Genomic DNA, 26,627 nt, shown 5'->3' with positions numbered 1-26,627 from the left:
ATCCTCCTCCTCCTCCGTCCTCCACACCGATCTGTCCCCTCCGAGGACCGCCATGGCCCCGTCCGCCGTCTCCTGGGGTCTTCTCTCCGCTCTGCTGGTCCTGAGTGTCCGGGGAGAAGACTTCCCGGAGGAAATGTCCAACATCCAGAGCAAGGCGGTGCAGCTGGTGATGGAGAGTCTCCATAAGAAGAGTAATATCAGGAACGGCTTCAGGGTGACCTCCGTACTGCAGGAGAGCGAGCAGGTAAGAAATCTTCCCCCAGTCCCATCATTTCCTGTCCTGTGACCCCCAGTCCCATCATTGTCTGTGACCCCCAGTCCCATCATTACCTGTCCTGTGACCCCCAGTCCCATCATTCCCTGTGACCCCCAGTCCCATCATTTCCTGTGACCCCCAGTCCCATCATTTCCTGTGACCCCCAGTCCCATCATTCCCTGTCCTGTGACCCCCAGTCCCATCATTACCTGTCCTGTGACCCCCAGTCCCATCATTTCCTGTCCTGTGACCCCCAGTCCCATCATTGTCTGTGACCCCCAGTCCCATCATTTCCTGTCCTGTGACCCCCAGTCCCATCATTGTCTGTGACCCCCAGTCCCATCATTTCCTGTCCTGTGACCCCCAGTCCCATCATTGTCTGTGACCCCCAGTCCCATCATTTCCTGTCCTGTGACCCCCAGTCCCATCATTGTCTGTGACCCCCAGTCCCATCATTACCTGTCCTGTGACCCCCAGTCCCATCATTTCCTGTCCTGTGACCCCCAGTCCCATCATTGTCTGTGACCCCCAGTCCCATCATTTCCTGTCCTGTGACCCCCAGTCCCATCATTGTCTGTGACCCCCAGTCCCATCATTTCCTGTCCTGTGACCCCCAGTCCCATCATTGTCTGTGACCCCCAGTCCCATCATTTCCTGTCCTGTGACCCCCAGTCCCATCATTGTCTGTGACCCCCAGTCCCATCATTACCTGTCCTGTGACCCCCAGTCCCATCATTTCCTGTCCTGTGACCCCCAGTCCCATCATTGTCTGTGACCCCCAGTCCCATCATTACCTGTCCTGTGACCCCCAGTCCCATCATTGTCTGTGACCCCCAGTCCCATCATTACCTGTCCTGTGACCCCCAGTCCCATCATTCCCTGTGACCCCCAGTCCCATCATTTCCTGTCCTGTGACCCCCAGTCCCATCATTGTCTGTGACCCCCAGTCCCATCATTACCTGTCCTGTGACCCCCAGTCCCATCATTCCCTGTGACCCCCAGTCCCATCATTTCCTGTCCTGTGACCCCCAGTCCCATCATTGTCTGTGACCCCCAGTCCCATCATTACCTGTCCTGTGACCCCCAGTCCCATCATTCCCTGTGACCCCCAGTCCCATCATTTCCTGTGACCCCCAGTCCCATCATTTCCTGTGACCCCCAGTCCCATCATTCCCTGTCCTGTGACCCCCAGTCCCATCATTACCTGTCCTGTGACCCCCAGTCCCATCATTTCCTGTCCTGTGACCCCCAGTCCCATCATTCCCTGTGACCCCCAGTCCCATCATTACCTGTCCTGTGACCCCCAGTCCCATCATTTCCTGTCCTGTGACCCCCAGTCCCATCATTTCCTGTCCTGTGACCCCCAGTCCCATCATTTCCTGTGGCCCCCAGTCCCATCATTTCCTGTGACCCCCAGTCCCATCATTTCCTGTGACCCACAGTCCCATCATTTCCTGTGACCCCCACAGTCCCATCATTTCCTGGCCTGTGACCCCCCAGTCCTCTCATTTCCTGGCCTGTGACCTCCAGGCCTCTCATTTCCTGTCCTGTGGCCCCCAGTCCTCTCATTTCCTGTCCTGTGACCCCCAGTCCCATCATTTCCTGTGACCCCCAGTCCCATCATTGCCTGTCCTGTGACCCCCAGTCCCATCATTTCCTGTGACCCCCAGTCCCATCATTGCCTGTCCTGTGACCCCCAGTCCCATCATTTCCTGTGACCACCAGTCCCATCATTGCCTGTGACCCCCAGTCCCATCATTTCCTGTGACCCCCAGTCCCATCATTTCCTGTGACCCCACAGTCCCATCATTTCCTGTCCTGTGACCCCCAGTCCCATCATTTCCTGTGACCCCCAGTCCCATCATTTCCTGTCCTGTGACCCCCAGTCCCATCATTTCCTGTCCTGTGACCCCCAGTCCCATCATTTCCTGTGACACCCAGGCCCATCATTTCCTGTGACCCCCAGTCCCATCATTTCCTGTGACCCCCAGTCCCATCATTTCCTGTCCTGTGACCCCCAGTCCCATCATTGCCTGTCCTGTGACCCCCCAGTCCCATCATTGCCTGTCCTGTGACCCCCCAGTCCTCTCATTTCCTGTCCTGTGACCCCCAGTCCCATCATTTCCTGTCCTGTGACCCCCAGTCCCATCATTTCCTGTGACACCCAGGCCCATCATTTCCTGTGACCCCCAGTCCCATCATTTCCTGTGACCCCCAGTCCCATCATTTCCTGTCCTGTGACCCCCAGTCCCATCATTGCCTGTCCTGTGACCCCCCAGTCCCATCATTGCCTGTGACCCCCAGTCCCATCATTTCCTGTGACCCCCAGTCCCATCATTTCCTGTCCTGTGACCCCCAGTCCCATCATTTCCTGTGACCCCCAGTCCCATCATTTCCTGTGACCCCCAGTCCCATCATTTCCTGTGACCCCCAGTCCCATCATTTCCTGTGACCCCCAGTCCCATCATTGCCTGTCCTGTGACCCCCAGTCCCATCATTGCCTGTGACCCCCAGTCCCATCATTTCCTGTGACCCCCAGTCCCATCATTGCCTGTCCTGTGACCCCCAGTCCCATCATTGCCTGTCCTGTGACCCCCAGTCCCATCATTGCCTGTCCTGTGACCCCCAGTCCCATCATTGCCTATCCTGTGACCCCCAGTCCCATAATTTCCTGTCCTGTGACCCCCAGTCCAGTCATTGCCTGTCCTGTGACCCCCAGTCCCATCATTGCCTGTCCTGTGACCCCCAGTCCCATCATTGCCTGTCATGTGACCCCCAGTCCCATCATTGCCTGTCCTGTGACCCCCCCCAGTCCCATCATTTCCTGTCCTGTGACCCCCAGTCCCATCATTTCCTGTTCTGTGGCCCCCAGTCCTCTAATTTCCTGCCCTGTGACCCCCAGTCCCCTTATTTCCTGTCCTGGTGACCCCTAGTACCCTCATTTCCTGTCCGGGCGACCCTCAATTACTTTTTTCTGACATATGTGACCCCCCTCCCCCTCATTGCCTTTCATGGTGACCCTCAGTCACAATTTTTTATGCTGGGAACCCCCACTCACTAATTTCCTGCCCATGTGTCCCCTGGCCTCCTCATTTCATGTCCTGGTGACACCCTTTCCTCTAATTTCCTTTCATGGAGACCCCTACTCCTTTATTTCTTGTCCTGGAGATCATCCGTCCCTTTTTTCTCGCCCTGGTGACCCCCATTTTTTGTTCAGGTGACCCCGGGTTCTCTCATTTCCTGTCTTGGAGATCTTTCTGTCAAAGTTCCTCCAGTCTCTTTACTTTCTAAAAAAACAAAACTCTGGTTGGTGTTTGTTCCTTATCTTGATCAACAGGAGCGTGTCACTGGTGAAGGAAGTTCACAGGTTAGGAAGGGTCACAGGTCACCGGTGAAGGAAGCTCACAGGTCAGGAAGGGTCACAGGTCAGGAAGGGTCACAGGTCACCGGTAAAGGCAGCTCACAGGTCAGGAAGGGTCACAGGTCATCGGTGAAGGAAGCTCACAGGTCAGGAAGGGTCACAGGTCACCGGTGAAGGTAGCTCACAGGTCAGGAAGGGTCGCAGGTCACCGGTGAAGGAAGCTCACAGGTCAGGAAGGGTCACAGGTCACCGGTGAAGGCAGCTCACAGATCAGGAAGGGTCACAGGTCACCGGTGAAGGCATCTCACAGATCAGGAAGGGTCACAGGTCACCGGTGAAGGAAGCTCACAGGTCAGGAAGGGTCACAGGTCACCGGTGAAGGCAGCTCACAGTTCAGGAAGGGTCACAGGTCACCGGTGAAGGAAGCTCACAGATCAGGAAGGGTCACAGGTCACCGGTGAAGGAAGCTCACAGGTCAGGAAGGGTCACAGGTCACCGGTGAAGGCAGCTCACAGGTCAGGAAGGGTCACAGGTCACCGGTGAAGGAAGCTCACAGGTCAGGAAGGCTCATAGGTCACCAGTGAAGGAAGCTCACAGGTCAGGAAGGGTCACAGGTCACCGGTGAAGGAAGCTCACAGGTCAGGAAGGGTCACAGGTCACCGGTGAAGGCAGCTCACAGGTCAGGAAGGGTCACAGGTCACCGGTGAAGGCAGCTCACAGGTCAGGAAGGGTCACAGGTCACCGGTGACGGAAGCTCATGGGTCAGGAAGGGTCACAGGTCACCGGTAAAGGAAGCTCACAGGTCAGGAAGGGTCGCAGGTCACCGGTGAAGGAAGCTCACAGGTCAGGAAGGGTCACAGGTCACCGGTGAAGGAAGCTCACAGGTCAGGAAGGGTCACAGGTCACCGGTGAAGGCATCTCACAGATCAGGAAGGGTCACAGGTCACCGGTGAAGGAAGCTCACAGGTCAGGAAGGGTCACAGGTCACCGGTGAAGGCAGCTCACAGGTCAGGAAGGGTCACAGGTCACCGGTGAAGGCAGCTCACAGATCAGGAAGGGTCACAGGTCACCGGTGAAGGAAGCTCACAGGTCAGGAAGGGTCACAGGTCACCGGTGAAGGCAGCTCACAGCTGCCTTGGGCCCCGCAATGACTTGCAGCCTGGTGGCACTGGCGGCCAAGGCCCACCAAGCAAGTGCCCGGTTTTCCCTATGGCCAATCCGGGCCTGGTGGGGACAAATACAGGGGACAAACCCACCCTTACACTGACCTCCATCCAAAAGGAGAAATGATTGGGAGGGGGACCAGGCAGGGACCCCCTTACTGTCCCCATCTGAAGAAAGAACACTCACTGGGTTCAGACTGTATGGACATCCTTGAGGAGGATGAGGCCGAGGGGTGCAGAAAAATCTGATTTTGTTCCAAGGAATGTGAAAATTTCTCCACCCTTCTGGAGGTTCAGGGGTTAATCAGAGCTGACAGAACATTTGTGTCCTGAGGGGAAGCGTTTTCCTGTGCACGCTCCTCTTCCTGTGCGGTGATCGTAGTAAAGGGTCCCTCAGGCACAATCCAGGGAGCCGACAACAAATGACGCCATCAAACATTCCGCCGGGGGCGATCTCCGAATATCTCCAGGTGTGAGAACATATCTGAGGGATTACGGAGTCAGTACACCGATATACAGCGCCTCCGGAAAGTATTCACAGCGCTTCACTTCTTCCACATTTTTATTATGTTATGGCCTTATTCCAAAATAGATAAAATTCATTATTTTCCTCAAAATTCTACAAACAATCCCCATAATGACAAACTGAGAGAAGATTGTTTGAAATCTGTAAACATTTTAAATGAAAAAAAATCCCATGTACAGAAGTATCACAGGCTCCTCCCATGTACAGAAGTATCACAGGCTCCTCCCATGTACATAAATATCACAGGCTCCTCCCATGTACAGAAGTATCACAGGCTCCTCCCATGTACAGAAGTATCACAGGCTCCTCCCATGTACATAAATATCACAGGCTCCTCCCATGTACATAAATATCACAGGCTCCTCCCATGTACATAAATATCACAGGCTCCTCCCATGTACATAAGTATCACAGGCTCCTCCCATGTACATAAATATCACAGGCTCCTCCCATGTACATAAATAATAAGTATCACAGGCTCCTCCCATGTGCATAAGTATCACAGGCTCCTCCCATGTATATAAATATCACAGGCTCCTCCCATGTATATAAATATCACAGGCTCCTCCCATGTACATAAATATCACAGACTCCTCCCATGTACAGAAGTATCACAGGCTCCTCCCATGTACATAAATATCACAGGCTCCTCCCATGTATATAAATATCACAGACTCCCCCCATGTACATAAATATCACAGGCTCCTCCCATGTACACAAGTATCACAAGCTCCTCCCATGTACACAAGTATCACAGGCTCCTCCCATGTGCATAAGTATCACAGGCTCCTCCCATGTATATTAGTATCACAGGCTCCTCCCATGTACATAAGTATCACAGGCTCCTCCCATGTACATAAATATCACAGGCTCCTCCCATGTAAACAAGTATCACAGGCTCCTCCCATGTACACAAGTATCACAGGCTCCTCCCATGTACACATGTATCACAGACTCCTCCCATGTACATAAATATCACAGGTTCCTCCCATGTACAGAAGTATCACAGGCCCCTCCCATGTACACAAGTATCACAGACTCCTCCCATGTACACAAGAATCACAGTCTCCTCCCATGTACACATGTATCACAGACTCCTCCCATGTACACAAGTATCACAGACTCCTCCCATGTACACAAGTATCACAGGCTCCTCCCATGTACACAAGTATCACAGACTCCTCCCATGTACACAAGTATTACAGGCTCCTCCCATGTACACAAGTATCACAGGCTCCTCCCATGTACATAAATATCACAGGCTCCTCCCATGTACATAAATATCACAGGTTCCTCCCATGTACACAAGTATCACAGGCTCCTCCCATGTACATAAGTATCACAGGCTCCTCCCATGTACATAAATATCACAGGCTCCTCCCATGTACATAAGTATCACAGGCTCCTCCCATGTACATAAATATCACAGGTTCCTCCCATGTACACAAGTATCACAGGCTCCTCCCATGTACATAAGTATCACAGGCTCCTCCCATGTACATAAGTATCACAGGCTCCTCCCATGTACATAAATATCACAGGCTCCTCCCATGTACATAAGTATCAGATAATAATAATAACAATAATAATAATAATGGGGTAGATTCAGTAAGATATGCGCATTTTTTACGTAGGCGCAGGGCACCGTTTTTGCCCTGCGCCCCCGCAAATTTTCTGCGCTACCCGCGATTGCAAGGGCAAGGGCGCGCCGGCAAAATTTCCCGGCGTAAGCGCGCGCAATTTAAATGATCCCGCAGGGGGCGGGAATCATTTAAATTAGGCGCGTTCCCACGCCGATCGTAGAGCGTATGCGCCGTCGGGAAACTTTCCCGACGTGCATTGCGGCAAATGACGTCGCAAGGACGTCATTTGCTTCAAAGTGAACGTGAATGGCGTCCAGCGCCATTCACGAATCACTTACGCAAACGACGTGAAATTCAAATTTCGCGACGCGGGAACGAGGGGTATCCTTTAGCATTGGCTGTGCGTGCTATTAGAAGGGGCAGCCTTACGCTAAAGACGCCGTACGGAAACTCCGTAACTTGCGTACGCAGGGCTCGCGCAACATTGTGAATCGGCGTTAGTATGCAATTTGCATACTATACACTGACCACTACGGGAACGCCCCCTAGCGGCCTGCGTAAGAATGCAGCCTACGATACGATGGCATAAGAGCCTTATGCCACGCATATCTTAGGGTGCAGTTGGCGTAACGAGGTTCCTGAATCAGGAGAATTCGTTACGCCGGGGCAAGTAAGCAATTGCGCTGCGTAACTATGGTTACACAGGCGCAATTGCTCTCTGAATCCAGGCCAATAATGATAATAAATATAAGAATACTACTAATAATAATATCGTGTTCATCCTTAGCGGAGGTCGCCACCTGCTGTTCGGAATTGTTATTGCCCCGCAGGTTACACTTCATTTTCTAGCAGTGCAGGATGTCACCTTTGCCGTGTCCCCCCCCCCCCCCCCCCCCCCCCCCCCCCGACGTCTATGGGGAAACTCGCTTTGATATGCGAGTACTTTGGATTACGAGCGTTCGCCTGGAACGTATTTTGCTCGTAATCCGAGGTTCAAAGGTTAATCTAATAAAAAACTAACAAACTGCATAAGATTTTTTCAAAAATTTGGATATGGGGGGGGGGGGGGGGGGGGCTAACCCTGGCAGAGGTCAAGATGTCTGCCGGGGGGGGGGGGGGACTTTTTTCTGGGGTTTACCCTTCCAGGGGATTTGGAGGCCCATTCATTCCGATTCGGGATATCTTTTACAGCGGAACCTCGGATGACGAGGATAATCCGTTCCAGGAGAACGCTCGTAATCCAAAGCACTCGCGTATCAAAGCGAGTTCCCCCATAGAAGTCAGTGGAAACGGAAATAATTTGTTCCGCATTGACTTCTATCGCATGCAATACCGCCTCCGGCCAGTGGTGGGGCGCCGGAGAGCCTCGGAAATACTACGGACAGCTCAGCTGAACTCGGAAAGACTCTGGAACTGAGTATTTGAGTATTTCTGAACGGCTCTGGCGCCCCCGCACCTCTGGCCAAATGCGGTAGTGCACATGCATCATGCTCATTCAAAAAAATACAGCGCTCGTATTGCGAAAACGCCTGTTAACCGCGTTACTCGCAATCCGAGGTTTCGCTGTATTTGCGGGTTTTTCTTCAATAATATTTTCATCTCCCGGGAATACGCTTGATGTCATTCCACCAATAGCAGAGATTTGTGCGATTTCCTCCTGAGGAAGCAGAGTTTTCTCCCGCGAAACACTGTGGAGATGAAGAATCTCATGCAGGGGCGTTGCTAGAACTGCAAAAGATCTGGGGCTAGAGCCCCCGCCTACCCGGCTCTCTCATGCAGCCCGCCCGCCCTCCGCCCCGGCTGCAGAGAGGCCGCGGCCCGCTGGTTTAGGCAGGGACCTCTGCGGCAAGAGACTCGGGGGTATTGGCCCCAGATTTGAGGCTGTAGCCCCCAGTAGCCACCCCCTAGAGACACCACTGATCTTATGTGAGATCCCTCTTGTGACCACCTGAGGTCACCAACAATTTACTGCTTCAATGTGGAAGTGAACAGAGTAAAAGAGGAACTCAATACCCTCCCAGCAGCCAGCATCAGGTAAGGAATGATTACTGGGCTCTGATGACTGCTGGGAGACACCTGCTGGTGGACACTGGAACAACAACCCTCCGCCCAGGAAGCCACAGCGCCACCAGTAGGTGATCCAGGTCCTGACACTTAGTGCAGAAAAGCCAGAGAAATGGCCCATATCCTATATTACCAAAAGTATTGGGACGCCGGCCTTTACACACACACATGAAGTTTAATGACCCCCCAGTCTTAATCCGGAGGGTTCGATATTGTGTTGGCCCCGCCCCATTGCCGCTATAACACCTTCACCTCTTCTGGGAAGGCGGCCCACAAGGTTTAGGAGGGTGTCTATGGGAAGGTGTGACCGTTCTTCCAGAAGAGCATCTGTGAGGTCAGGCACTGATGTTGGATGAGAAGGCCTGGCTCGCCATCTCCGCTCTAATTCATCCCAAAGGTGTTCTATCGGGTTGAGGTCAGGACTCTGTGCAGGCCAGACAAGTTCCTCCACCCCAAACTCGCTCATCCATGTTTTTATGGACCTTACTCTTCATGATCTCCCCTCTTCTTTTCAGGAATTGGATGATGGGCTGTTTGTGAATTTGGAGATCGGCCTGAAACAAACGAAATGCCCTAAGGAGCAATGGACGGACCCGGAGTGCAAACCCACCAGAGACGGGGTGAGGGGCGGACAAGTCTTTTAATGATTTTACTTATTTTAAAATATGAAAAGTTAAACACAACGGGCCCAGCGGGAGGAGAGATGAGGTCACAGTGCGGTCGGTAAAGGGGTGCGGGCCCAGCGGGAGGAGAGATGAGGTCACAGTGATGGGGTGCGGGCCCAGCGGGAGGAGAGATGAGGTCACAGTGCGGTCGGTGATGAGTTGCGGGCCCAGCGGGAGGAGAGATGAGGTCACAGTGCGGTCATGATGGGGTGCGGGCCCAGCGGGAGGAGAGATGAGGTCACAGTGCGGTCGGTGATGAGTTGCGGGCCCAGCGGGAGGAGAGATGAGGTCACAGTGCGGTCATGATGGGGTGCGGGCCCAGCGGGAGGAGAGATGAGGTCACAGTGCGGTCGGTAAAGGGGTGCGGGCCCAGCGGGAGGAGAGATGAGGTCACAGTGCGGTCGGTAAAGGGGTGCGGGCCCAGCGGGAGGAGAGATGAGGTCACAGTGATGGGGTGCGGGCCCAGCAGTAGGAGAGGTGAGGTCACAGTGCGGTCGGTGATGAGTTGCGGGCCCAGCGGGAGGAGAGATGAGGTCACAGTGCGGTCATGATGGGGTGCGGGCCCAGCGGGAGGAGAGATGAGGTCACAGTGCGGTCGGTGATGTGGTGCGGGCCCAGTGGGAGGAGAGATGAGGTCACAGTGCGGTCAGTGATGGGGCGCGGGCCCAGCGGGAGGAGAGATGAGGTCACAGTGCGGCCAGTGATAGGGTGCGGGCCCAGCGGGGGGGAGAGATGAGGTCACAGTGCGGTTGGTGATAGGGTGCGGGCCCAGTGGGAGGAGATATGAGGTCATAGTGCGGTCGGTGATGAGGTGCAGGCCCAGCGGGAGCAGAGATGAGGTCATAGTGTGGTGGGTGATGAGGTGCGGGCCCAGCGGGGGGAGAGATGAGGTGACAGTGTGGTTGGTGATAGGGTGCGGGCCCAGCGGGAGGAGAGATGAGGTCACAGTGCGGTTGGTGATAGGGTGCGGGCCCAGCGGGAGGAGAGATGAGGTCACAGTGCGGTCGGTGATGTGGTGTGGGTCCAGCGGGAGGAGAGGTGAGGTCACAGTGCGGTCGGTGATGTGGTGCGGGCCCAGCGGGAGGAGAGATGAGGTCACAGTGCGGTCGGTGATGTGGTGTGGGTCCAGCGGGAGAATAGGTGAGGTTACAGTGCGGTCGGTGATGTGGTGTGGGTCCAGCGGGAGGAGAGATGAGGTCACAGTGCGGTCGGTGATGTGGTGTGGGTCCAGCGGGAGAATAGGTGAGGTCACAGTGCGGTCAGTGATGTGGTGCGGGTCCAGCGGGAGGAGAGATGAGGTCACAGTGCGGTTGGTGATAGGGTGCGGGCCCAGCGGGAGGAGAGATGAGGTCACAGTGCGGTCGGTGATGTGGTGTGGGTCCAGCGGGAGGAGAGGTGAGGTCACAGTGCGGTCGGTGATGTGGTGCGGGCCCAGCGGGAGGAGAGATGAGGTCACAGTGCGGTCGGTGATGTGGTGTGGGTCCAGCGGGAGAATAGGTGAGGTTACAGTGCGGTCGGTGATGTGGTGTGGGTCCAGCGGGAGGAGAGATGAGGTCACAGTGCGGTCGGTGATGTGGTGTGGGTCCAGCGGGAGAATAGGTGAGGTCACAGTGCGGTCAGTGATGTGGTGCGGGTCCAGCGGGAGGAGAGATGAGGTCACAGTGCGGTTGGTGATAGGGTGCGGGCCCAGCGGGAGGAGAGATGAGGTCACAGTGCGGTCGGTGATGTGGTGTGGGTCCAGCGGGAGAATAGGTGAGGTTACAGTGCGGTCGGTGATGTGGTGCGGGCCCAGCGGGAGGAGAGATGAGGTCAAGGTGCGGTTGGTGATAGGGTGCGGGCCCAGCAGGGGGAGAGATGAGGTCACAGTGTGGTCGGTGAAGGGGTGCGGGCCCAGCGGGGGGAGAGATGAGGTCACAGTGCGGTCGGTGATAGGGTGCGGGCCCAGCAGGGGGAGAGATGAGGTCACAGTGCGGTCGGTGATGGGGAGGAAAAATATTAACGTCGGTCTATAAATAAGATATGGACACCTCTGCTTGTATTTTATCCACAGAAGTCGTACAATTGTGTCGGATGCTTCAGGTTTGATTTTGGGGAGCAGAAAGTCCGCTCCAGGTACATCCAGTGCGTCCCCCCGAGCCGCGCCGCCCAGGTAAGACCGCCTCCCATTGTTATGTTACTTCCTGTAAAGACGCCTATTATATGGACTAATCATGAAACCGTCTCCCAGCTCTGGAGTTGGTATAGCTGGGAATGGCGCAGGATCCTCCCCCTTGTAACGTTTTCCACCAATCCTCCCAAATCTTCACCACACATAGAAATTCACAGATTCAAACACCGAATTCTATTTTCAATAAAATAGTCATCAACACCAAAGTGAATCAAGGTAACAACTTGAGGAAGAAAATGGGTATAAAAAATGTAACGGTCACCACCGTTTACGACCTTCCATCAACCCACGGCAGCTTATCCGGCACACAGACAAACCAGCAGACACGATCCATATCAATTCCCCAGAAAATTCGACTGAACGCTCCATTCTCTGCTTCAATAGATATGAACACTTTTAATGGTTAGCTCTCAAGTTTATATACAGTTTTCAAGGCATGTTTCAGTGATTACAGGAACAATCAAACTCTCCACCCACGCATCCCACCCTGGGGGGGCTTCAATACACCTTCAGATGGCTAATTGCTAAACATTCCAGACATTTCGGCGCCAGTCTATAATTATCATGACCTAATCACTGCACCTGAGAAGTCACATTCCTTCATTAACAGAATTCAAACAAAACACCATCACACAATGATTTCCCCTCAATCCACATCTTTAGACAGACGGTCTGTCTCTGACAGAAAGGTATTCACCTCTGAGCATCAATAGGCTTTAAACAGTGGGCCAGATTCAAGAAGCAATTGCGCCTGTGTAACCATAGGTTACACGGCGCAATTGCTTACTTGCTCCGGCGTAGCGAATGCTCTTGATTCAGGAACATCGCTACGCCGACTGCAGCCTAAAATCTGCGCGGCATAAGGCTCTTATGCCACGCAGATTTTAGGCTGCATTCTAGCGAAAAACGCTAGGGGGCGCTCCCATTGTGATCTGTGTATAGTATGCAAATTGCATACTAACACCGATTCACAAACTTGCGCGGGCCCTGCGTACGCAAATTACGTAATTTGCATACGTCGGGTTTCGCGTAACGTTACACATCCTAATAGCAGGCGCAGCCAATGCTATAGGATGGCCACGTTCCCGCGTCGCGACGTTCAAATTTTACGTCGTTTGCGTAAGTGGATCGTGAATGGCGCTGGACGCCATTCACGTTCACTTTGAAGCAAATGACGTCCTTGCGACGTCATTTGCCGCAATGCACGTCAGGAAAGTTTCCCGACGGAGCATGCGCTCTACGCTCGGCGCGGGAGCGCGCCCAATTTAAATGATTCCCGCCCCCGGCGGGATCATTTACATTAGGCGCCCTTACGCCGGGCAAGTTAACACAGCGCCCCCGCAATTTAAGGAGCTTCTGCTCCGTGAATCGCGGGCAGCGCAGAAAATTTGCGCGGGCGCAGGGCAAAAACGCTGCCCTGTGCCTGCGTAAGAAAGGCGCAGATTCTTACTGAATCTGGGCCAGTGTTATCACACAATGAAAGGTCTTTAAAGAGCCAGCCTCATTTAGCATGTCAACAGTCTACACAGAGAGATGAGTCATAGAATAAACCAACACTTTGCAATATCTCCTGCAATATGAACTATCAGTGATGTCCCCTGTCCTGTAATTTAGGATATAATTTCTCAGTCACCCTATGGCCCTATCGGACATAAGGTGACCCTAGACATAAGACTCCTTGGTGACGCCGGTACAGGAGTACCCCTCATCCTTCCAAAGTCTCTGGGTGTCACGGGCCATTCCGTTACATCTCTGACACAGGAGGGGACCCCAAACGGGTTGACTCCGAAGTTAGTCAGTAGTACCATTCCTCCAATGCTGGTATCCATACCGTACCCCAAATAAATTGCTCCAAACAGAGCATTACTCACCCTGCCAACCTCTGCCTCTCTCAGAGAACCTGCCTGCCGCTGGGGAGAGGCCTGGACTGGCCCTTCTCCCTGGAGTCCTTTCAGCCGCTGGAGAGAAGACAGGGAGACTGGGCTCAGTCCATCATGCTGTTGGGGATCTGGGCCAACTGGCCCCCATCCCTGGGGTATACCAGTGGAGACTGAAGTCCCATCCACTGGTAAGTGAAAATACCCCGATGCTTGCAAAGCAAAGCCGACATCCTCCTGTCTTGGTGACGCACAATTTTCTGGGGTTGTGTCGGTGAAAACTGAAGTCCCATCCACTACCTCAGGAACTCCCTCTCCTGCTAGGTGAGGCCCGTGGCACTCTGCTTTGTTACCAGCTCTTCCGCTGTGTTGCTGTGAGGGGAGACCACAGTCCCATCCCCCGTTGTCAGCTCAAGCTGCAGTTGTGTGCAGCAGCCAGTAGCATCCTGCCCTGCTGCCAGTGATTCAGCTGGGGGTAAAAGCTTTACCACCACAGCTTGTTGCTGGAGAGAGGGGCCAACTGCCCCGGCTCCCTGGAACTCTACATCATCCGCTTCGGCTTTAGGGATGGCAATCTCCATATTTTCCACTGCCGATTCATCAGCCAGGATTTCAGAGTTGTCATCTGAAATTTCCTCATAGTCCCAGGCAAAGGGAGCCCCACCCTGCTGCTGAGCAGAGTCTAGCAGCTGTCTGTAGGTGATCTCCAGCTCCCATTCCTGAATGGCCAGAAACTCCAAATCTTTCTGCAACCAGTGGCCCTCCGAGACATTCCATTACATTTTTCCTCTCTGTGCTCCATTATTTCCTCCAAGCGCCACTCCCGATCATCCCCAAAGTCAGGGTCACTGGACATCCTCCAATACAATAATCCCAGGCCATCATAGTCATAGCCTTCCGTGGGGCTGTCATCCGCTGACCACGGGCACTCTTGGGCTACATACCACCGGAGGGCTCTGTAGCTCTCGTCCAACCGCATCTCTTCCCGGATCAGCCTGCTTAACTCTGCTGTCCACTCCTGCTTCGGCTGTCCCCTCAACAACGGCATTTGTGCGTCATACTGCGGCCAGTACCTTACATGGACGGAGGGGAGAACCTTCCCCTGGTGTTGCTGCTCAAGAGCTAGCGCTTTCTTCCAGAGTTGGCAACGAATCACATCCGACCATCCCAGCAGGGCCTCCTCTGATACTGGTCCTCTGTGCTGTATCTGCATCTCTTGTAACCTCCTTCTGAATTCCTCTTCCATGGAGACTGGTATCTGCACCTCTCCTCTCTCTTCAGTTGGTGCTGCTGTGACTTCTGCTGCTGCAGCACCTCTTTGATGTAGCCAAGTGGCATCCACAGCCACTATAACCAGGTCTATGATCTCCGGTGGAGGGTTAGGACCATACTGTGCCAGTCCACGTTTAACAGCCCGATCAAAACTTGCCTCCTTGGGTGTCCTGTCTGTTACGCTGGGCCTTTCAGCTCTATCCATTTCGACAAGCTCTGTAATAATGTCCCTTTTCTTACGGTTGCTGGCCGGTCTGCCCCGGCTCTCCAGTAAGTCCATGAGGGAAGAGAGCTTCAGCCGTTCACACAGCGTCTCCATTGTCCTGTGTCCTTTTAGCCGTCCTTCTGACGATGGAATCATCCCACTGCTGCCACCACTTGTAACGGTCACCACCGTTTACAACCTTCCATCAACCCACGGCAGCTTATCCGACACACAGACAAACCAGCAGACACGATCCATATCAATTCACCAGAAAATTAGACTGAACGCTCCATTCTCTGCTTCAAAATATATGAACATTTAAATGGTTAGTGTAACGGCTACCCAGATAGTGAGAGGGTCTCAGCCGTTGGAGAAGTCCTTTTCCCTGGCAAGCTGCGATATGCAGGTACCGCCGGTATATCCCATCGAACGCCCTTCCAAGAAACGAGACGGGCTACGTTTGCAGAGTCAAGCAGACTGACTTTTAATGCCACATTTTACCTCCTTATATCTGGTTACAAACTGTACAGAAACAAATGACACTCCCCCCCCCCCCAGGGGGGACTTCAATACACACACTTTGAAATAATGACATTCCCTTGAGCCAATCAGTCGCTAGACGTTTTGGCTCCTAAACTTAGCTTGATCAGACAATAGAATTCAATTAACCTTTAAAACAATTATCACTCACACATAATCCCCATCAGCATACACCTCACAGGAGGCTGTTACCTTCACAAAAGAGAGTTCATTAGCTATGCAAAGGGAACATTAGCATTCAGCAGTGAAAGAGACCCTTGTCCAATTAACCCTTTGAGCTCAGAATACAATGTGGTACATCCAATTGTGACAAGCCATGCAGTTCCTTAAGTGAACAAAAAGAATGTAAGATGATGAAACTCTCTAAGGAGTGTCAACAAATTAAAACAGCGCTATCAAATAACTGTGCATATTTGACTATATAAAATACATTACTACAACCCATATGTAATGATATACAGTGATAATAAACAAAATATATCCAGTTTAAGAAATAAACACTAAACTGTGACTGTAATAATAAACACCCGTGATTGACTTAAACGTGAAGTGAACGCACTGAAAGTGCAAGAGACAGTCTTTAAAAATAATTTAGAACGTGGCCAAACAAAGCAAAGTTCATGTGTATAAGGATCCTGCGATCTTCAAATATTTCCAAAAACTTCCACCACACCCGACAGTGCTCAGTGACTCCTCCCCCATCAAATGGACACTCACCGGATAGGTATGCCTCACACTCTCGTGTTTTGGCACAAAAAACCTTATCAGATGTAGTTGTTCCCGTCAGTATAGATGTAATCCAAATATGACATCCAATCAGTTCCACATATATGTCAGAGAGAGACAAAAGAAGTGCAAATAGTGTGATACCATCAAAGGTTTAATAGCACACCAAAATAAAACTTCAAACAGTGCACTCACAAACAAAATCTTGTAAAACAGCAGAATATCACATCAAGAAACTCCTTCAAACGTCAAAATGGTGAGAAGCGGTCACGGCGGACCCCCGATCAGCGAGAAAAAGTGAAACCAATTCTCCTACTCACGGTGCCATGGACTTCTGCTATATCATTACATATGGGTTGTAGTAATGTATTTTATATAGTCAAATATGCACAGTTATTTGATAGCGCTGTTTTAATTTGTTGACACTCCTTAGAGAGTTTCATCATCTTACATTCTTTTTGTTCACTTATTATCTTCTAAACAGCAGCTGGGCATCATCCACTCCTCCACAGGCGCAACGGTGGGCGGCTTTTTAGGGCGCATTCTATAGATCACCCATTGTTACTATCATGCAGTTCCTTGTAGTCCTCCCTGCATGAAGATTATCGATGTCCAGGCAGCATGCATAGGTTCGTTACACTACTCCCCTTTTGTGGAACACTCCGGCAGACCCAGATTGATCCTTTTCGGGTCAACTTGGGGATGTCTGGTCTGCTTTTAAGGTAAAAGTTCAGTTTGCCTGGACAGTCCATCGGCCTTCCCATTGGCTTACCAGGTCGGTAGCTGATGGTGATGGTGAATAATAGAATTCAATTCTGGAACAGTCACTTGCTTTGCTCTCTCAATGGCTCCCAAAACCTGTTGCTGATGCTCTTGGGACAGATACGGCACCACCTGGATGCAAAGCCCATTTAATCTTTTGACAATTTCCGCCTGTTTGTGCATTTCAATGTTCAAGCCACGGGACATCTCATTATACATGACGTAGTGTCGTTGCATCTCTGATTTCTCACTGGCCAACTTGTCACATTCCCATTTTAGACTGTGATATTGTGCCGGTTCTACAGTACATGTCCGGGAAGGTAGTCTTACCCGGTTCTCAGCAGCAAGCGAGTTGATTCCAGCAACGCGGGTGGTCCCGGGCCAAGCAGCAGCAGGTGTAGGTAAATAAGCCGAAGTCAGAGGGCCAATGTCGTTGCCCAGCACCACCTCGGCCGGTAGGTTGTCCATGATACCAAATGTGGTCTTTCCTGACCCGGCTCCCCAGTCTAAGTGCACCCGGGCGGTGGGTACGCGAAATACAGCACCCCCTGCGACCCGGACGGCAACTGTGCGAGTGGACACGTTCTCTGGCTTTACCAGATGTTTTTGAATCAGAGTGATAGTAGTCCGGGAATCTCTTAGGCCTTGTGCTACTTGTCCATTCACCCGTACCTCCTGACGGTGATACTGACGGTTATCCGGAGAGGCCGCTTGTATTGGGTCTGCCTCATACCAAATTCCCAGACATTCCTCAGGGCCCCCCTCGGTCTCCAGGCAGTGGGCCGCAGAGGGACGTGATGGAGTGACCTCTGTGTTGGGTGTTGTGCGTCTCCAGTTGTTATTTGTAGCTCTCAAAGGGCAACAACGAGCAATATGTCCCGTGTCGCTGCAGTGATGGCACGTCACCCTAGGCGAATCTCGGGGGTAGTTGTTAGGCCCCTGAGGACGTGGTGGGACTGGAGCCCGAAACTCTGGGCGTGGGGTGACGGTTGGAGTACGCGGTTCTACCTTCTGAGCCAGCCGCATAGTACTCTGGCTTACTTTCCTTGTCTCCGCGTACTCATCTGCTAGCCGAGCCGCCTCGTTTAAGTTAGTGGGATGGCGATCTCGTACCCAGTCTTGTATGTCTGCGGCCAGGTCTTGGAAGAAATGTTCCATTAGGAACAGCTGCAATACTTCCTCCCCGGTGTTGGCCTTGCACCCTTGGACCCAAAGGGATGCCACCCTTTGTAACTGGTTGGCCCATTCCATGTGGGAGTCCACAGCCTTCTTCTTGGACTCCCGGAAGCGCCGGCGGTAGGCTTCTGGCGTTACGGCATATTGGGTTAGCAGCGCCTTTTTAACTTGCTGATATTGTAAAATATCCTCTGGGGCGAGAGCCCGAAAGGCTTCATTGGCTTTGCCCGACAATTTCCCCGACAAAATAGTGACCCATTGGTCTGGTGGTACCTGGTGTAGTGAGCACTGCCTCTCAAAGTCCGCCAAATATCCATCGATTTCCTCCTCACTTTCTACAAAAGCTTTAAATGCAGTGAACGGTATTTTCTTTCCTGTAGCAGCAGGTGGGGGGGTAGGAACTGCAGGTGTAATGGGCTGTCTCGCTCTTACCAGTTCCAGTTCTTGTCCCCTCTTCGTTTGTATCTCTTCCCTTGCTTCCCGGAACAGCTGGTTGATTAGTTCCACGGACGTTTCTGGATACAAGGATAATCTCCGCTGTACAATCCCAGTAATTACATCTTCTTTGCTGACCGGTGCAAGGGGCTCCGTTCCTTCCATGGATCCATCCATTTCGTCCAGCTCCAGCAGGTCAGCTATTAGCTCCCTCCGTGGTCTGTTGCTGGCGCTCCTACCACGACTCTCCAATAGATCTTTTAGTGTGGATCTTTTCAGCCTGGCGTACTGCGACTCCATTCAGAACTTGCTCTTTGGATAAAAGGACCATCCCGCTGCTGCCAACCAATGTAACGGCTACCCAGATAGTGAGAGGGTCTCAGCCGTTGGAGAAGTCCTTTTCCCTGGCAAGCTGCGATATGCAGGTACCGCCGGTATATCCCATCGAACGCCCTTCCAAGAAACGAGACGGGCTACGTTTGCAGAGTCAAGCAGACTGACTTTTAATGCCACATTTTACCTCCTTATATCTGGTTACAAACTGTACAGAAACAAATGACACTCCCCCCCCACCCAGGGGGGGCTTCAATACACATACTTTGAAATAATGACATTCCCTTGAGCCAATCAGTCGCTAGACGTTTTGGCTCCTAAACTTAGCTTGATCAGACAATAGAATTCAATTAACCTTTAAAACAATTATCACTCACACATAATCTCCATCAGCATACACCTCACAGGAGGCTGTTACCTACACAAAAGAGCGTTCATTAGCTATGCAAAGGGAACATTAGCATTCAGCAGTGAAAGAGACCCTTGTCCAATTAACCCTTTGAGCTCAGAATACAATGTGGTACATCCAATTGTGACAAGCCATGCAGTTCCTTGTAGTCCTCCCTGCATGAAGATTATCGATGTCCAGGCAGCATGCATAGGTCCGTTACAGTTAGCTCTCAAGTTTATATACAGTTTTCAAGGCATGTTTCAGTGATTACAGGAACAATCAAACTCTCCACCCACACATCCCACCCTGGGGGGGGGGGCTTCAATACACCTTTAGATGGCTAATTGCTAAACATTCCAGACATTTCGGCGCCGGTCTATAATAAACATGACCTAATCACTGCACCTGAGAAGTCACATTCCTTCATTAACAGAATTCAAACAAAACACCATCACACAATGAATTCCCCTCAATTCACATCTTTAGACAGACGGTCTGTCTCCGACAGAAAGGTATTCACCTCTTAGCATCAATAGGCTTTAAACAGTGTTATCACACAATGAATGAATGAAAAACTTATATAGCGCGGCACATGCGAACTGAATCGCTTCTGGGCGCTAGTTGTTCGTGTCTCATGACATCAAAAGAGCAGAGTTTTGATCTGTCTTCTGAAAGTCAGGTGGTTTTCCTCCAACCGAATGCTGGTTGGTAAAGCGTTCCATAGTCTAGGACCCTGAAAAGCAAACCTTCTTTCTCCTTTGGACTTGTATTTGGTTTTTGGTACCCTGACCAGATTTTGGTCGGTGGATCGCAGAACGCGATTCGAATTGTGAGGTTCTATCTTGTCGCAAAGATATTGCGGAGCCTTCCCATGGATGCACTTATGTGTCAGGCAGAGTGCTTTAAATGCAATTCTGTCTTTTACTGGCAGCCAGTGAAGGGTTCTTTCAAGAGCCAGCCTCATTTAGCATGTCAACAGTCTACACAGAGAGATGAGTCATAGAATAAACCAACACTTTGCAATATCTCCTGTAATATGAACTATCAGTAATGTCCCCTGTCCTGTAATTTAGGATATCATTTCTCAGTCACCCTATGGCCCTATCGGACATAAGGTGACCCTAGACATAAGACTCCTTGGTGACGCCGGTACAGGAGTACCCCTCATCCTTCCAAAGTCTCTGGGTGTCACGGGTCATTCCGTTACAAAAAAAAAGAAATTTTATTTATAAAGGTTAAAATTTACAATAAAATCCATCTAAATATACAAATAGTTTCAGGGTGTGCAAAATGACGAAATTCTCCACAGGTTTCACCACTGTTTAGTAGCTTCCTCAGGAGAATTACATTTGTCAGGCACTCTCTACTGAAAAATAGAAGAAAGAAAAACAATACATAGAATCACAAGACTAATACAAGATTGGCTGAGGTCACAAAGACCAAATTATAAGGAGCAGCAATTGTCTGGATATAGATGGACTGGTGGAAAATAGAATAAAAATGATATAAATGAGGCAAAGAGGTAACAAATAATGTTACTTAATATCCACACCGGAGGGAAGGAACTTTTATTGTGGAGTTTGATGTCGCCGGCATCCGATACAAAGAGCCGAGGGACCGAAGATTATTAATGATCCTTATAAAATAAAGCCGATCGATACTCTGAGGCCCCGTACACACGTCCGAGAAACTCGACCGGCAAAACACATCGTTTTGCTCGCGGAGTTCCTTGTGAAGCCGCCGAGGATCTCGGCGAGACAAGTTTCCTCATTGACTAACGAGGAAATAGAGAACATGCTCTCTATTTGGCCCGACGAGATCCTCGTCGGTTTCCTCGGCCAAAAGTGTACACACGACCGGGTTTCTCGGCAGAATACGGCTCCCATCGAGTTTCTGGCTGAATTCTGCAGAGAAATTCGGTCGTGTGTACGGGGCCTGAGAGCGATCTGCCGACCGGCTTTTGTTCTGTCTCTGTATTATATTATGTTGTGTTACATTGTATTCTATTATGTCTCTGTCTCATTGACCCCCCAAGGAAAAGATCATCAATACGAGGAGAGAAAACTGCAACAATGTAAAGAAGCCGAAACAGAAACCCCCCGTCTACAGCGTGGGCAGCGTCACCTTCCTGAGATATCGGTGAGTTGTCACCGTCCAGAGATATCGGTGAGTTGTCATCTTCCCGAGATATCGGTGAGTTCTCACCTTCCCGAAATATCGGTGAGTTGTCACCGTCCCGAGATATCGGTGAGTTGTCACCATCCCGAGATATCGGTGAGTTGTCATCTTCCCGAGATATCGGTGAGTTGTCACCGTCCAGAGATATCGGTGAGTTGTCACCGTCCCGAGATATCGGTGAGTTGTCACCGTCCCGAGATATCGGTGAGTTGTCACCGTCCCGAGATATCGGTGAGTTGTCACCTTCCCGAGATATCGGTGAGTTGTCACCTTCCCGAGATATCGGTGAGTTGTCACCTTCCCGAGATATCGGTGAGTTGTCATCTTCCCGAGATATCGGTGAGTTGTCACCGTCCAGAGATATCGGTGAGTTGTCACCGTCCCGAGATATCGGTGAGTTGTCACCGTCCCGAGATATCGGTGAGTTGTCACCTTCCCGAGATATCGGTGAGTTGTCACCTTCCCGAGATATCGGTGAGTTGTCACCTTCCTGAGATATCGGTGAGTTGTCACCTTCCCGAGATATCGGTGAGTTGTCACCTTCCCGAGATATCGGTGAGTTGTCACCGTCCCGAGATATCGGTGAGTTGTCACCGTCCCGAGATATCGGTGAGTTGTCACCTTCCCGAGATATCGGTGAGTTGTCACCTTCCCGAGATATCGGTGAGTTGTCACCTTCCTGAGATATCGGTGAGTTGTCACCTTCCCGAGATATCGGTGAGTTGTCACCTTCCCGAGATATCAGTGAGTTGTCACCTTATTGAGATATCGGTGAGTTGTCACCTTCCCGAGATATCAGTGAGTTGTCACCTTCCCGAGATATCAGTGAGTTGTCACCTTCCTGAGATAGAATTCATATATTGTAGATATGAAACAGACAGAAGGGGTTGGGGTGGAAAGTGTTGGACAATTTTGCTTTGTACACCTATGTTTCTGTAGAGATAACGGCTCTCTCTTCTCCCCCCCCACTCCTATCCCACCCTCCCCCCGCTCTACCCCCCCACCTCGCTCTACCCCCTCTACTCCCTTCTCTCCCCACCCCACTCCACTCCTATCCCCTCCTCCCTCCCACTGCTATCCCCTCCTCCCCCCACTCTACCCCCTCTACTCCCCCCCCACCTCGCTCTACCCCCTTTACTCCCTTCTCTCCCCACCCCATTCCACTCCTATCCCCTCCTCCCCCCACTCTACTCTCTTCTCTCCCCACCCCACTCCACTGCTATCCCCATCTCCCTCCCACTCCTATCCCCATCCCCCCCACTCTACCCTCTTCTCCTTTCCACTCTACCCCTTTTCCTCTCCCATTTCTACCCCTTCTCCCTCTTAATCCTATCCCACCTCCCACCTCCCCCCATTCTACCCCCTTCTACCTCCCACTCTACCCCCTTAACCCTCCCACTCCCATCCCCTTCTCCCCCACCCTATCCCCTTCTTCCTCCAACCCTACCCCTTTCTTCCCCTGACTTTACTTCCTTCTTTCCCCCACTCTACCCTCTTTTCCCTCCCACTCTACCCCGTTCCCCTTCCCACTTATACCCCCCTCTCCCTCCCTCTTCCCCCATCACTCTGTCCCTTCTCCCCCCACTTCTACCCCCTTCTCCCCCTTACTCTACTCTACCCCATTCTCCCTCTCACTCTACCTACCCCCTTCTCCCTTCAACTCTTCCCCCTCCCTCCACTCCGTTCTCCCCCCCAACACTACCCCATTCCCCCACCACTCTACCTCCTTCTCCTTCCCACTCTACCTCATCCCCCTTCCACTCTATCCCTTCCCCCATCACTCTATCACTTCTCCCCCCACTTCTACCCCCTTCTCCCCCTTACTCTACTCTACCCCATTCTCCCTCTCACTCTACCCCCTTCTCCCTTCAACTCTTCCCCCTCCCTCCACTCTACTCTCTTCTCCCCCCACACTACCCTATTCCCCCCCCCCACTCTACCGCATTCTCCCCCACTCTACCCCCTTCTCCTTCCCACTCTACCCCTTCCCCCATCACTCTATCCCTTCTCCCTCCCACTTCTACCCCTTCTCCCTCCTATTCATACCCTCTTTTCCCTCCCACTCTACCCCATTCTCCTTCCCACTTATACCCCCCTCTCCATCCCACTTATACCCATTCTCCCTCCTATTTCTACACCATTCTCCCTTCTACTCTCTTCTCCCCCCCACTCTATCGCATATCTACCCCCTTCTCCCCCCTTACTCTACCCCATTCTCCCTCTCACTCTACCCCCTTCTCCCTTCAACTCTTCCCCCTCCCCCCACTCTACCCCTTTCTCCCCCCCAACACTACCACATTCTCCCCCCACTCTACCCCATCCCTCTTCCACTCTACCTTTTACCCCATTACTCTATCCCTTCTCCCTCCCACTTCTACCCCTTCTACCTCCTATTCATACCCTCTTCTCCCCCGTTCTCCCCCCACTTAACCCCCTTCTCCCCCACTCTTCCCTATCCCCCTTCCACTCTACCCCTTCCCCCATCACTCTATTGTTTCTCTATTGTTTCTCCCTCCCATTTCAACCCCTTCTCCCTCCTATTTATACCCTCTTCTCCCTCCCACTTCTACCCCGTTCTCCCCCCACTCAACCCAATTTCCCTCCCACTCTACTCCCTTCTTACTCTACCCCCCTGCTCTCTACCCTTTTCCTTCCCTCTCTGTTCTACCTCCCTCACTCTTCCCTTCCTCTTCTCCCCCCCCGCGGCTCTACCCCTCCTCTTCCCACCTCAACCCCCTCTCTACCCTCCCCCTCATTCTACCCTGTCATCCTCCTGCCTTTCTTCGTGTTACCCTCTCCCCCTGCTCTAACCCCTTATCCCCCCCACTCTACCTTTTAATCTCTGAAACCCAACCCACCCTACCCCTTTCTTTCCCCTCCTCTCCATTTTCTCTACCCCCTGCACCCTTTCTAATCCCTACTCCACCCCACCCTTCACTCTACCCCGTCTTCCTCCCCCTTCTCTACCCATTCCTCCTATCTCTACGCACTATCCCTTCCTCCCACCCCCTGCTCTACTTCCTTTCTTCCTTTTACTCCCCCCCTTCCCCCCCCCCTTCCCCCCCCCCTTCTCCCTCCCCCATTCTCCCTCCCTCTGCCTGTTCCCCCCCCCCCCCCCATACAATCTCCAGGTCCCCTCTTGAAAATGAGAAGCCGTGATTGGATTATGAGAGAATATGAATAAAGGACCATTTCATACATACGGACCCCCATTGTAAATGACCAGAGAAGTGGCCACTGTCTATGGAGTTGCTATGGGGTAGAAGACATCATGTGTTTTATATGAGGGCCCTTAAAAAGGAAACTCCACTATGAACTATTTTATATGAACAGACCGACATCACAAAACATCACAAAACATCACAAAACATCACAAAACCCCGGGGGGAAATTCAAAAAGAGAAGAAAACTTCAACACGAGTCCTCTATGATAAGTCTCAGCCTCCTGAGAACATGACGCCTCCATGAGATTGTGGCCTTCACCTGGGACTTTATTTCACTTTAAGACTGTGACATCACCCTAAGATCATGACATCACCCCAAGATCATGACATCACCCCGAGATCATGACATCATCCTCAGATCATGACATTCCAATAGGACATGGTCTTACCTTGAGATTGTGATATCACCTTGAGAACATTACATTCCTCTGAAATCTGACATCAGCCTGAGAATGTGACCTTACCCTGAGGAGATGACATCACCCTGAGAACATGACATCAGCCTGAGAACATGACATCACCCTGAGAACATGACATCATCCCGAGATCATGACATCACCTGAAATCATGACATCATCCTCAGATCATGACATTCCAATAGGACATGATCTTACCTTGAGATTGTGATATGACCTTGAGAACATTACATTCCTCTGAAATCTGACATCAGCCTGAGAACATGACATCAGCCTGAGAACATGACATCAGCCTGAGAACATGACATCAGCCTGAGAACATGACATCAGCCTGAGAACATGACATCAGCCTGAGAACATGACTTCACCCTGAGAACATGACATCACCCTGAGAACATGACATCACCCTGAGAACATGACATCACCCTGAGAACATGACATCAGCCTGAGAACATGACATCACCCTGAGAACATGACATCATCCTGAGAATGTGACATCACCCTGAGGAGATGACTTCACCCTGAGAATGTGACATCATCCTGAGAACATGACATCAGCCTGAGAACATGACATCAGCCTGAGACATGACATCACCCTGAGAACATGACATCATCCTGAGAACATGACATCACCCTGAGAACATGACATCACCCTGAGAACATGACATCAGCCTGAGAACATGACTTCACCCTGAGAACATGACATCATCCTGAGAATGTGACATCACCCTGAGAACATGACATCAGCCTGAGAACATGACATCAGCCTGAGAACATGACATCACTGTGAGAACATGACATCATCCTGAGAACGTGACATCACCCTGAGAACATGACATCAGCCTGAGAACATGACATCACCCTGAGGAGATGACATCACCCTGAGAACATGACATCACCCTGAGAACATGACATCATCCTGAGAATGTGACATCACCCTGAGGAGATGACTTCACCCTGAGAATGTGACATCATCCTGAGAACATGACATCACCCTGAGAACATGACATCACCCTGAGAACATGACATCACCCTGAGAACATGACATCACCCTGAGAACATGACATCACCCTGAGAACATGACATCAGCCTGAGAACATGACATCATCCTGAGACATGACATCACCCTGAGAACATGACATCACCCTGAGAACATGACATCATCCTGAGACATGACATCACCCTGAGAACATGACATCATCCTGAGAATGTGACATCATCCTGAGAACATGACATCATCCTGAGAACATGACATCATCCTGAGAATGTGACATCATCCTGAGAATGTGACATCACCCTGAGAACAT

General features: G+C 51.5%; 1 protein-coding gene across 1 annotated transcript; it reads left to right on the top strand.

Annotated features, from left to right (window-relative positions):
- Positions 1-25,434, top strand: LOC120941740 (retinoic acid receptor responder protein 2-like). Its single transcript, XM_040355367.1, has 5 exons — positions 1-244; positions 9,469-9,573; positions 11,669-11,767; positions 21,538-21,641; positions 24,812-25,434. The coding sequence occupies exons 1-5, from the start codon at positions 53-55 to the stop codon at positions 24,837-24,839; spliced, it is 528 nt and encodes a 175-aa protein (XP_040211301.1). The 5' UTR covers positions 1-52; the 3' UTR covers positions 24,840-25,434.
- Positions 25,435-26,627: the final 1,193 nt, after the last annotated feature.

The sequence above is a fragment of the Rana temporaria genome, chromosome 5, assembly GCF_905171775.1.
Source record: "Rana temporaria chromosome 5, aRanTem1.1, whole genome shotgun sequence".
NCBI classification, from domain to species: domain Eukaryota; kingdom Metazoa; phylum Chordata; class Amphibia; order Anura; family Ranidae; genus Rana; species Rana temporaria.
Note: the sequence above shows the minus strand (reverse complement) of the source record. Positions and strands in the feature narration are given on the sequence as shown.

Bases quoted from the DNA above. Each gene is read 5' to 3' on its own strand.
- LOC120941740 (XM_040355367.1), top strand. From the start codon at position 53: ATGGCCCCGTCCGCCGTCTCCTGGGGTCTTCTCTCCGCTCTGCTGGTC. The intron at 245-9,468 runs GTAAGAAATCTT...TCTTCTTTTCAG, and splicing joins TACTGCAGGAGAGCGAGCAG to GAATTGGATGATGGGCTGTT. The intron at 21,642-24,811 runs GTGAGTTGTCAC...TACAATCTCCAG, and splicing joins GTCACCTTCCTGAGATATCG to GTCCCCTCTTGAAAATGAGA.